This window comes from Orycteropus afer, unplaced genomic scaffold (genome assembly GCF_000298275.1).
Source record: "Orycteropus afer afer isolate SDZICR_OR568_19922 unplaced genomic scaffold, OryAfe1.0 scaffold00044, whole genome shotgun sequence".
NCBI classification, from domain to species: domain Eukaryota; kingdom Metazoa; phylum Chordata; class Mammalia; order Tubulidentata; family Orycteropodidae; genus Orycteropus; species Orycteropus afer.
This window is the reverse complement of record NW_006921631.1, coordinates 473,292-487,118: the sequence shown is the minus strand read 5'-3', so window position 1 is coordinate 487,118 and position 13,827 is coordinate 473,292. Positions and strand designations below refer to the sequence as shown.

Below are 13,827 nucleotides of genomic sequence, written 5' to 3'. Positions count from 1 at the left end.
CCTTCTGGTTAGCAGTCAAATGCCTTAGGCACTATGCCACCAGAGCTCCCAACAAATTAATAGTAGTTATAAAAAGTACAGTTAATGTCCACAGACTGTGTGCTGTGAGCCAGAAACTGATCTAAATATATGCTAATTCATTTGAACACTGTAGCATCATTTCCCACACTCTATAGATGAAAACACTGAAGAAAAGAAAGATTATTTAAAAGTTAAGTGACAGAACTCAGAGTCCAGCCTTGTCCTACCTACTTTTGCCACCTTTTTAATAGCCTGAATGCATCTATCTATTTAAATATGGCATTATAATAAATAATTTTTTATTATTGTGATTTTGGTGAAGATTTACAGAGCAAATTCACTTTCCATGTAGCAGTTTACACATACTTTGTCTCATGACATTGACCACAGTTTACCACAATGCAACAGCTCCCCTCCCACTTCCTCTTAGTTACCTCTTCCCAGTGTCCATAATAAATAATTTTTGAGAATTACTTCACAATATACTTTATTTATAATAATTTATGATAATTATTTATTAGTTCATAAAAGTTTATGTTGACTACATGAAAAACTCAGTATAATAGAAATCAGAATTCAGACCTTAACAGAAGTTGAGAGAAGATGCAACATCATGAACAACATCTGTGATGTTAAGAGAAAGCCGCTACATTTTGAGGCTACAAGTCACCTAATGACTGTCAGCCTAATAAAAGAGTTTGTTTCAGCAACTTATGTCAAGTCACAGCTCAGGTAAGGGTGCCAATCAGCGAGTGATAACTACATTAAAAGTAATCGCACTATCAATTTCTAAAATGACTTGGAATGGGTCCCTGGAGAAAGAGATCATGATTGGTCAAGTAGAGGGTCAACGAAAATGGAGAAGACCCTCAGCAAGATGGACTGACATAGTGGTTGCAACAATGGGCTCAAGCATAGCAAATATCGTGATGATGACACAGGACCAGGCCATGTTTCATTCTGTTGTACCTAGGGTCACTCTGAGTCATAGCCAACTCGACGGCACATAAGAGCAACACAACAACAGAATGATTTAATGAATAATTCTTCCTATATCTTTTATTCTTCATTGACAATTTTATTATATATATATAACATATATAAACACACACACACACATGATTTTGTTTTAGGAAAATACAAAAGTAATGTATCTCTAATGTTTTTAGTTTTTTATTTTTGTATTGATTTATATATTAATTTATATTCCCATGTCTGTTTTTAAACACTCTATTATCCCTGGATGAGAGCTCTGGTGGCACAGTGGTTAAAGCACTCAGCTTCTAAGCAAAGAGTTGGCAGTTCAAACCCACCAGCCACTCCGTGGGAGAAAGATGAACCAGTCTGTTTCCATAGAGATTTATAGCCTTGGAAACCTTATGGGGCAGTCCTACTTTGTCCTATAGGATCTCTATGAGTTGGAATCAACTTCATTGGCAGTCGGTTGGTTTTTTGGTTATTTTCCCTGGAGAAACAAGGTCACATGGAACAGGAGCTAATCAGTTCTTGACATTGGCCTGGACAGGCATTTAAATAGCAGCAGGAAATGAACTTGCAGACTGTATTTTCTTTAAGCTCTTATTTAAATTCTTCCTCTCATTTCAAAGACAAGATTCATGGAACCATTGAAAAAGGAATATTAATTTGTTTTAGAATTTTCTGCAGCCTTTGCTCTATAAAAATGTGAAACCAAGGATCTTTTACTGATTCATGTCACTATATTGGGTAGGAAATGAAAAAAACTTATGACTGTCATTGTTGGGGGCTGTATTTGCAGCACTCTGTTAATGATGTGGCTTGCCGCCGGTTCTGAAGCAAGTGTGGCCCCTCACGTGCTGAATACACTCTTGCTAATACTGAAAGGAAAGCCTGGGGAGATGCTTGACAGCTCAACAGGAAGAAGACGTCTCTCTCTGGATGCTACTAACATGATGCCTGTGGCGGTAAATAATGTGACAAGTGCTGCTTTTCCTCAATATTATTTTTTCATCAGAAAACCCCCATCTGTCCACAGACTCATTTATATTGCCTTAGTCCAGTCCTGCTCTCATTCATTCATCCAATATATATTTATTAAATGCCAACTATGTGCCAGGCCCTAATCATGAAATTTGCTTTTTGGTGAGAGACACAGACAATGAACAACTCAATCTGTAATATGCTGGATGATAAAAAGCTTTGAAGAGAAAAGTAAAGTGGTGTGGGAGAAAGAGTGACAGGGAAAGTATCAGTAAATTGGTCAGGACAGGTTTTCCTGATGAGGGACATTTGATCAGAGACCTCATGAGGTAAAGGAGTGATCTAGGCAATCATTAGGGCAACAGCTTTATAGATAGAAGGAATAATCCCTGCACTGAATGGAAGATTACCTGGTATGTCAGTGAATGCAAGGAGGCCAAAGAATCTGGAGTCAACTGAGGAAGGACAAAAGACTAGAAGATGATATCAGTGAGGTAACCATGGGCTTGATCAGATAGAGTTTGTAGGCATGTGAAGACCTAACATTTTGTTCATCATAATATATCTCCCAAGGACAAATATTATCACTCTTGGGTATAAATTGAGCTCTTACAGAGACATAATAGAAGAATATATATATGATGCTCCACAAATGGGAGATGTTGGGACGTGGTGGGTATTGCTGTGGTCAGTGGGCCAAATGATCTGTTAGTGACTTGGCCTGCTTCCTCCTAATATCTCACTGTCTTATATAGTCTTCAGCACAGAGAGGACCTACATTATTATCAGGATTAAGTCTTCATGGCAGAGTCCCCAGGTGGTACAAAACAGTTAACACACTCAGCTCCTAACCAAACTGTTGGACATTCGAGTCTATTCAGAATCACTGTTGAAGAATGCCTGGCAATTTACTTCCATAAAACACAGCCATTGAAAACCCTATGGAGTACAATTCTACTCTGACATACACCATGAGTCAGAATCACCTTAACGACAACTGGTTACTGCTTTCGGTTTTCATGGCCATTTGTCAAGGGGATCTTGGAATGTATGCCCTCCATGGAAACTCGACAGCATTTACAGCTTGCTTCCCATGAGTTTGGTATCCTAGGGGTTATTTATAGAGCTTTGCAACCCTTGCCATTAATGACTTGGCAGTTCTCAGTCTGAAACTGACTTAATAAATGGTGTTGAATGAATGAATGCATAGGCATGCTTTCAGTTTTAAGCTTCAGGCTTCCTTCAAGGAAACTGGAGGAAAGGTTGCAGAATTCCCTACTTCTTCCCCCTCAATGAGGCTAACTGAATGTAGAGGGAGATGGGAACAGAGACTTTCAGAGTTCACATTCTTATCTCCTCTTTCCTTTCCTTACAGGCTTCCCAAGCCTTGTGCACTTTGCTGCCTGCTAGTTCTTACAGGAAAGCAGTGGCCCAGTTCTTCCCCCAGCTCTTGATGGCCCTCATGCTTCAAGTCTGCTACAGCAGTGACCTGAGACTGACCAAAAGTTACAGGCCGTTGTGAGACAGTGGTGGTTACTTCAGATTGAATAAGAGATAAGCTTCTAGACATCAACTTTTCTAATTCCCCTGAGTTCACATGGAAGTCTTCATAATCTTATGTGCAATACCCTTATGCATCACCATTTTCTCTCCTCTGAAGGGTAAAATGCCTTCAGAAAAGTAATTATGCTGAGCACCTAGAAGTTAGTTAGGATCACCAGTGGAGGCAGTGTAAGAACAATTGCTATGGAACTATATTTATTCCTGTCCCATTCACTGCCAGATTAGTGAAAGGCTACTGAAGGGAGAGAGAACAGGGAGAAACATTAGATGCAAAGCCAGACACATTCCAGCTCTGCCACTATTCTCCAATAGAAACCTCCATTGGCTATTGTATGTGTCAGATAAAACAGTGTGCAGTTGTGTGCTTTGTGAACTGTAAAGCTTTTGTGTGGTTGGTGATATGAACTGTGGATTTATGATAGCACACAGTCATTCTGTAGTAGAGTGAGAAGGGGCTGGGAGAGCCTATCTTTTCCCCTTGCTCAAGTGAGTAAAGGAGACTTCTCTGCTCTCCAGAAAAATCTCTGTTATGTCTCCTTGTCTGGTGTGGACTTCTAAGACACAGTCAATCAATCAGAACTATTGTTTAATCCACTCTGACTCCCCAAGCAGACATACTCAATATCATTCCACCTAGATGGGTATAATCCTACATATTTAAGGCAGTCAAAGAAGAAAATTGATAGACACCCTTAACAAGTCATCCCATCATTTAACATCTCTTTCTAATAAGTTTTCTGTGTTTAACCCTAGATTTTCCCATGCTGCAATTTCAATAACCCTTATGCTTCTACTGCCCTACTCCATGTACTATTTGTTAATCCAGGGATATGAAGAGTATTTAGTACTCACTTTCTATGACACTTCCCCTTTCTCAAAACCTGCATCCTGCCCAAGATCAAAAGGCAGGTCATGTGTACTCAGTTATGTGAGGGTCACTGACATCATGACTGTGTTTTCCTTTTGGGCCTTAGCTTTGCCAGAGATGCCCTGAGAACCCTGCTGAAATGTTCTGACCTGCAAGAGGTAGACAATGCTCTTCAGAAAAAGAGGTGCTGGAGCCAGTTTTCCCACATGCTGTTTTACCCTCATGGGGTCTACCTTGTTGCCAAGTAAGAACAGAGGGCTCTGCATAGGCTTCTCAGCCTCCATCACATGTCTCCATGTTTCTTCAGTTAAACCATCTTTCATCATTAAATTGTGTGCTCAACTCTCAAATTGCTCTCAATGAACTGAGTTTCCATTTGATTTCTACTTCTTTAAAGATTTTGAGGGGTTTTTACTTTGGGAGTTCTTCCCTTTCTCTCCCCTTTTACCCAATGATACAGAGACCCCATTTTCCTCCCTCCACAAAATAGGTTTCTCTTTCAGATGGAGGACCAAAGATAAGTCAACTTTTTTTTCCCCTCTGCTTTTAACTGATCCCTGTCCTGCAGGCATCAGACAACTATAGATGTGCTCCAAGTTTAGAGGTCTGATAAGAACCTGATATCAATGAGCCAGATAAACTTGGGAAAGCATAATGGAAAAGTATTTTTATTTTTCTTATACAGACATACTTCATTTTATTGTTGAAGCATAGTACAACTTTATTGCACTTCCCAGATTCTGCATTTTTTTACCAATTGAAGTTTTGTGACAGCCCTTATAATGAGCAATTCGATTGGCACCATCTGTCCAGCTTCAGGTTTCTGTGTCACATTTTGGTAATTCACACAAGATTTCAAGCTTCCTTTTAATAATGCTGTTGTATACTTAATAGACCACAGTGTAGTGTAAACATAACTTTTATATGTATTGGGAAGCCAAAAAATTATTGTGACTCATTTAATTGCAACATTCACTTTATTGTGGTGTTTTAGAATCAAACCTGCAATATCCCCAAGGTATGCCTGTATTAGAATAGAGGCTTTCTAGTTAGTCTTTTATTGACTAGCAAGCTCTTGATTACAGGAATCAGATTTTCTGATCAAGTATCAAGGTACATGACCTTGACAACACAAGAACCCATTTAAAGTTGTGACTGACCCTGAAAGCATAATCTATATAGTCTCTGTATTCTCAGTGTTTAAAGATGGCATCTGATTTGCACAAACACTACAGAAGCATACCTTATTGTGCAAAAGTGGGGCATATCTCTACCCCGCAAATGATCACTAGTTAAGAGCCACTCTACTTTTTGTACCTTTGAAATTTCTCTTACTCAAAGCATGGTCCACAGACCAGCAGCAATGGCATCTCCTTAGGGCTTGTTAAAAATTCAGGCCCCACCACAGACCTTCGGATTCAGAATCTAAAATTTAGCAAGATCCCCAGGTGATCTGTATGGATATTAAAGTTTGAGAAGTACTGGCTTAGAATATCAAGCTAGAGTCTTGTAATGGAATTTCTATCACATTATCCTTCCCAATCTGACCCAAGTAGTCAGCATCCAGACAATTGTAAGCCTGGCCACTGCCCAATGTGTTATGCAGAATCCCCCTTCTCTTCTCCTGAGTGACCCAAGGTAGTACCAAACTTGCCAGCTATTCTGAATTATACCACTCAAAGGATGGTTTTGGTCCAAAATCACAAAGATGACCTGCACAGCCATCTGGGATTGAACACTAGATATTTATTTTCTCTTACTTTTGGAGTAATCATTGGGAACTTGCAATAATGCAGTACATTCTATTCTGTGGTGAAGGATGGGGGCAATAGGAAAGAGGAGTGACATTAAGAAAGGAGATAATGTCAAGGATCCAGGTATATATAATTCCCCAGTATCTGTGCAGGATTCAAAGTGGGGCTATGGCTTACCTTCATTATGAAATTTTTTCTTTGTATCTGGATGGAGCAAGAGATGAGAATAATGATTCTTTCTTTACCACTATCAACATCTGCTTATGCAGAACCTGTTTCTTCTTCTTTGCTAACTCAGCACCTTGTTCTTCTTTACAGGACACTCGGTGAATATCACTTTCCACAGTTTGTAGAAACCTTGCATTATGTCTACAAGCTTTCGGTAGAAGATCCTAGAAGGTCAGAAGACAGTATCACCATAGCAATATTCCTCATTGAAGTGAGTTTTATTAGGGGACTGTGATAATTGTGTTCTCATTCCCTTGCCATATTTAAACTTAACACTTTGGCCTCTCACCACCCTCTCTGGACATTTGTTCTTAGCAAGAGTTAGGAGTATGACAGATAACTAAAGTTATGAGGGCCAGAGTGAAGTTAGATCTGGATTATGAGATGGTTGCCCATTTAGCCTGTGCCAGGAGTTGGCTTTTACCTTTTTCTAGGGGGTATACATATATACACACACACACATACTTACATGCACACACTACCAGTTCATACATCTCTACATGCTTATTAAAGTATCAAGGGATAATTTGGTAGTAACATCTGGGATCTAAATTATACTGCAGGCTACATGGAAAAAAAAAATAGACAAATAACTGGGCAAGATGTGGGACCGTATTATCTCATCTATGTATATTATACCACATATTATAATGCCATACTGGTGTCAAGCAAATTGAGGAACTTCTTTTGCTTACAAAAAGCTCTATAGAAAAAGTAAGTACAAATTAAAATTAAATTAGTGAAATGGAATTTTTCTATAAAAATAATAGTGTAAAAGACAATTATTTACCTAAGGTTTAATGCATAAAGAGCTCTGGCAGTATAGTGGTTAAGGCATTTGGCTGCTAACCAAAAGGTTGGTGGTTCGAACCCACCAGTTGCTCCATGGAAGAAAAATGAAGCAGTCTGCTTCTATGAAGATTTAACAAAAACCCACTGCCATTGAGTTGATTCCAACTCATAGCGACTCCTATTGGGTTTCTAAGGTGATAAATCCTTATGGAAGTAGATTGCTCAGTCTTGCTTCCTATAAAAATTTACAGTCTTGGAAACCCAGTGGGGGTTATTATGAGTAGGAATCAACTTAATGGCAGTGAGTTTGGTTTTTTTGCTAAGGTTTTATGGACAATAAATAAAAAATGAGATGATTTCAAACATCCTATTCAGTAAAACACTTGTTGTTGTTGTTGTTATGTGCCATCGAGTTGGACCGGACTCATAGTGACCCCTCCATGGGTTTCCTAGGCAGTATCACTATGGAAGTAGATTGCCCCATCTTCCTTCGGAGGAGTGGCTGGTGGGTTTGAACCACCAGTGTTCTGGTTAGCAGTCAAGTGCCTTAGGCACTATGCTACCAGAGCTCCACTTAATAAACTATAAAAGATATACCCAATTACTATAGCATCTACTTCTAACACTCCCTGAAGGATATGTAAATCAAGTTAACAATGCAGCAACAAATCAAAAATATTTTCCAAACTTGCTTAATCCATTTGCATCTCTCATTATTTTTATTGTATTGTCCATTAAGTATGCACAAATATTAAACAGTCTAAATATGACATAAGTTAGAGCACCTATAATGTAATCTGAAAGAAATTTACAAGGTACATAAAATTTATATAACAACATTAAGGTGACAAATGATGTTTAACGAAACCTGTTTGCCTCTCACCTCATGGATACAGTTGCTGTTGGAGTTACCTGTCTTTCCACATACTGTGATAACCACATTCTTTCAGTACTTTATTTGAACTTCTCTGTAATCATCAGTTGTCTGTCCAGTATATTGTCAGATCACTTGGCCATTAGTCATTTTGGACACAAAATCTATGTATAGTTTATTTTGGTCTTACCATTAAGATAATACCATTGATCCCTATGCTATTTATTTACATATACATATTATTTTTAATATTTTAGCAATATAACTAGCACATTTTTATGACTCAATCTTTCCTTTTTAAATTTTTTTGTATTTATTTACTTCTAATAAATCCCCATCATCTATAATAATAACTAAAGGGTATAAATATTCTCAAGGTTAAGAGTTTTTAATGCCAAACTGATTTCTGAAAATGCAGTGCCAGCCGATGCTCCCACGGCAGTCTGGGGGTGTGCTCTTCTTCCCACACTCACCACCACTCAAGAGCTTTCCAATGTAATCGATAGATGTAGTGCCTTGTGGTTGATTTTATTTGTCCTTCATTTTCAATTTTTGAGAAGTTGGACATTTACAAAATATAATTATTACTAATTTAAAGTTTCATTTTGTGAACAAACTGATTTCCCCTTTGCCTCTTTTCCTAGAATAGTCTCAGTGTTTTATGACTGGTATATATTCTCTCTCTCTCTCTCACTCTCCCACACACACAAACACACTCAAACCAAAAATCCAACTTTGTTACCCTTGAGTCGATTCTGTCTCATGGTAACCTTGTGTGTTACAGAGAAAATTGTTCCCTAGGGTTTCCTAGGCTGTAATCTTCCCAGAAGCAGATCACAGGGCTTTCTGCTGCCAGCATCACTGGGTAGGTTTGGACCACCAAGCTTTAGGTTAATAGTCAGGTATAAACCATTTGCGAAGGACATCAAATACACTTATACATTTGACTACAATATCTGCTGAGAATCAGTACCCAGTTTGTTGTTTGCCTTTCAATTTTATTTATGGAATGTGATTTTTTAAAAGTGAATCTCAAAAAAAAAAAAAATCTATGTTATCCAAAGACTTGATAAATATTCATTCTTCTGTAGGGATACTGACTCGGAAACCCAAGGAGGGGTTGCTATAAGTCAGGTTCGACTCGAGGGCACATAACAATAACAATAACAATATTTGTTTAATATATACAATTGATTCTCATTGTTTGCAATTATGCTCTATAAAGTTCCAGTGAACAGTGAATGAGCTACTATGGAGACAGGTTTGTCCAATTAAGCTGAAATTTTTTTTCGTTCCTCTTTTCACACAAACACCTTGAGTATATTTAGCAAATAGACAAGTCTGTGGATGTCATATATACAGTACATTCTGTGGAAGCAGAAACTTGCATAAGGAAGAAACCTGCTACAGAAGGCACACTCAAATATTTTTCACTAAAACAAGCAATAGAAAACTAGTAAAACTATATACACTCTGTCAAAGATGGAAAATGTGTAAGACCTGGAAAAACAGAATAGTTCCTTTGAGTTCTGGCTTTCACAGGTTTCACTTAATTAATTTTTACATGTAATTTTTGTTTCACAGGGGTGAAGATCTAACTTTGGTTTTCTCTAAATAATTAACTCTCTGTACCAGCATCTTTTATTAAATAAGCCTTAAGTGCACCACTCATTGGTAATATTATCTTAATAACTTATTAATTTCATATATATACACATGTATCATGGTCTATCTCAAGGTACTGTATTAGATTCCATTTGATTTTCAATTCTTGCAGAAGTACCACATTGCTGAAGTATGGCATTCTGAAAATAAACTTTAATATCTGGCAAAGCAACTTCCCACAGCTCTCTTCTTTTCAACTTTTGCTTTCTTCTTTCCTGTATATTAGTCCTTCTGGTTAAATTTTTAAATAACTTTGACAAGTTTGGAAAAAAAGAACTTTGGTTGAAGTTGTGATTGCAATGACATTAAAGCTATTAAGCATCTCAGGAATTATATCTTTATAACATTTATACTTCTTTTTCTCATTCAATTTTCTGTTTTTATATAAAACTTACAAATTTAGAAATTATTAAGTAGCTTGTATTAGTTTTTATTGTTAGTATGAATGTGGCCTTCTCCATTATACTTTCCCATAACATATATTTTATATTTTTACCTTTCATTCACCAGTTAGATGACTAACTGTCTTTGGGAATATATTGTTATTAATTATCATTTTATTCCTACTCATAATTGAAATGTTGGATTTTATTGACTATCTTTTAACAGTTAATAACATGAAGTTTTTTCTTAGGCCTCTTACTAATGATATATACTATGTTACAGATGACCTAATATTAAAACTAGTATTCCAATTTTCTGGACAGTTGGAAATTGAGTTATTAGCACTTTTTAAAGCTTTTCGCATTAATATTCACAGGTGATATTTGTATAAGTATGTTCCCTTTCTCACATTTTATATTAAATTTAAAAATCAATTGACTAATATGAGATATTTTTCCTTGCTATTGAATGATTTATGGATCTTGGATATTATGTTCTACAAATTTTGGAAGAATTCTGTGATTAAAATGATCTGAGATCCACATTCTATTAAATATCACATACCCATAAAAAAGAATGAGAAATATGGACTAATGTGGAGTATTTCCAGGAGATGTTAAGTGATAAAAACTAAGATGCAGATCAATGTGTACAGGATGTTACTTTTTGTTTAAGAAAGAAAAATGTATGTATTAGGTATTATGGGAGTATATAAAATATTGACTTAAACTTTAGGAATAACGTACAATTGCCCTTTGAATAACTTGGGTTTGAACTGCATGGGTGGCCTTATATGCAGATTTATTTTTCAAGATACAGATGAGAAATTCAAAAGCTAACAGACACCACACCAGAGGAATTGGCGGGATGACTTGATGGAGATGAGTGCTTCCAAACCAGTGCCAGATGATGAGGAAGAAGATGTAGTAGCAGTGCCAGAAAACAAGTTGACATTAGACAATCTGGCAGAAGGATTCCAATTATCTGAGACTACTTTTGATTTCTTTCATGACATGGATCCATCTATGGTACAAGCACTGACACTAAAGCAAAAGATGGAAAAAGGACTGGTACCACATAGAAACATATTTAGAGAAATGAAAAAGCAAAAAAATTCAGACAGAAATTACAGTGTAGTTCTGTAGTTTCACTGAGTGTGCCTGCCTCCTGCCTCCCTTTCCACCTCCTCCACCTCTGCTACTCCTGAGATAGGACAACCAACCCCTACCCTTCCTCCTCCTCCTCAGCATACTCAACATGAAGACTATGAAAATCAAGACTTTTATGATGCAGAGAGTTCTGGCAAGATGACAGAATAGCCAAATAAACAGCACAGGCTGCAACAAAGCAATGAAAAACCAATTGAAACCGATGCAGAAGACAATACTGGAACACTGAGCTTTGAAAGCAAGGATACAGAAGTGGATTAAACACCAAGTAGTAGAAGAAAGGGAGCTCTGGTAGCATAGTGCCTAAGGCACTTGACTGCTAATCAGAAGTCTGGCAGTTCAAACCCACCAGCCACTCCTCAGAAGGAAGATGGGGCAATCTACTTCCATAGTGATACTGCCTTGGAAACCCAAGGAGGGGTCACTATGAGTCGGGTCTGACTCGAGGGCACATAATAACAACAACAGTAGAAGAAGTGGCTAAGGAGACAAATGGAGCTGTGGACTACCAACTGTCCTGAGGGCCCTGCCATGTTGATTATATCCTGGTAGCAATCTAATAATTGGCTCTGCTCACTAAAGACTGCATGGGCAAGGACTGCCTTGCTGCATCACAACCAGAAGGGAAAATAGGGAAAAAGGAGAAAAACAGACTGTGAACTGCCAGAGGGTGTCCTGAGGGTGCAGCCATTTTGAATATCAGCAGGTGGCAGGGGCCACCAGACTGAATATATACAAGTGGCATTCTTACCTGGCCAGCACCATAGGAGTGGGTTCCATTTCCAAAGACAGCAAGGCAGCAGCACTGGAGGCTAATGACTGGAAAGGTACTATATTCCCCTTGTTACTCTTATACCCCACACACTCTTGGTGAACAGAGGTGTGGCCATCCCCTGCCTCCAACCTCCTTCTTGACTAGCAGGAATTCCCTCCTGGTCTATGCCTTGACAGAGCATGGGTGCTGTACCCTGCCCCCCAACAGTTTTGGTTTTGATTTTTTGTTTTTCAAATTATTGTTTTTATCTTCCTCCTGTCTTCCTTTTTTTGTCTTCTCTTTCCCAGTAATCCCCCCCCCCACCTTTTTTTTTTCATTCTTTTGGTTCTTCCAACCCCTTGTTTGTCCTTTTGCTGTTTTCCCATTTTTTTCTTTACTGTTCTTTTACTTTTGCTCTTTTCTCTCATTTCTTCTTCTCCAGATAATGTGGCTTTTTCCCTTCCATTTTCTCATCTTTTCTTTATTCTTTTTTTTTTCCTCTTTTTTTTTCTATATTTTTCATGTACATTTAGCTTCACTCCTGATTTACCATCCCCAACCCTAACCCAGTCTTCTCCCCTCCCTGTCCAGTAACATCCCCTTCCCCCATGCCCCTCATAGTTATGCACTTCTGCATAACAGCTGCAAACATCCATTAATAATTGGAACATGGATGTGTGCATCTCCTCGTGTGAATGTTGCCCCTCTGGTGCCCCATGGTCAATCGTTCCAAGGGATGCATTTCCATAGAGTATGTGGATGCGCCACCCTGGGTTGAGGGGTCTGTGTGTACATCTTGTTTACTATTGGGCTGAGAGCCAGCCCCCTGGAATGAGTTTTATTCCAGACCCAGAATGTATCCCAGGGCCTTTATTTGTAATAATCCTTTATTCTTTTCAAATGTATTTTGAAAATTTCTCTCTTCACTTATTGCATTACACTTTTTTTTATGATTGTTCCATTTATTTATGTGGTTTGAGTTTTTGTTCTCTTGCTTTTTTTGATGTATATATATATATGCATAACATATATATATACATGCATATATATATGTATATATATACCAACATCTAAGGGAGACAAACTTGTCTTTTAGTTTGTCATCCTGTGAGGCTTGTACGTTGCTGTGAGGCTTGAGGCTATGCCACTGATGTTTCGGACACCGGCAGAGTTCACATGGTGCACAGGTTTCAATGCAGCTTACAGACTAACACAGACTAGGAAGAAAGAAGAACCCATACTGTTCTCAAAAACTGGCCAGAGAAAACCTTATGAATAGCAGAGGAACATTCTCTGATACATTACTGAGCAACTTTATGAATAGCTTGGAAACATTGTCCAACAAAGTGCAGGAAAACTAACCCCTTGGGTTGGAAGGCACTCAAAATAGGACTGGGAAAGAGTTGCTTCAATAGAGCAGAACCAACCTTAATAATATGGATAAAGTAAGTCTTTCAATATGTCCATGTGCTGACATGGTATGACTCAAATTGAGGAGAAACAGCTGCAAACATCCATTAATAATTGGAACATGGAATGTACAAAATATGTATCTAGGAAAATTGGAAGTTGTCAAAAATGAAATGGAACACATAAAGATTGATATCTTGGGCATTAGTGAGCTGGAATGGACCGGTTTGGGCCATTTTGAATCAGACAACCAATTGATCTACTGTGTCGGAAATGACAAATTGAAGAGGAATGGCGTGGCATTCATCATGACAAAAGATGTTTCAAGATCTGTGCTGAAGTACAATGCTGTCAGTGATAGGAAAATATCCATACGCCTACAAGAA

General features: G+C 38.0%; 1 protein-coding gene across 1 annotated transcript in view; it reads left to right on the top strand.

The window, feature by feature from the left end:
• MROH9 (maestro heat like repeat family member 9) overlaps window positions 1-13,827 on the top strand; it is a 160,045-nt gene that overhangs the window by 77,680 nt on the left and 68,538 nt on the right. The window contains exons 10-14 of the mRNA XM_007937776.1: window positions 1,799-1,964; window positions 3,356-3,498; window positions 4,518-4,655; window positions 6,484-6,624; window positions 8,437-8,554. Coding sequence (XP_007935967.1) covers window positions 1,799-1,964; window positions 3,356-3,498; window positions 4,518-4,655; window positions 6,484-6,624; window positions 8,437-8,554 — 706 coding nt within the window. The remainder of the gene's footprint in view (window positions 1-1,798; window positions 1,965-3,355; window positions 3,499-4,517; window positions 4,656-6,483; window positions 6,625-8,436; window positions 8,555-13,827) is intronic.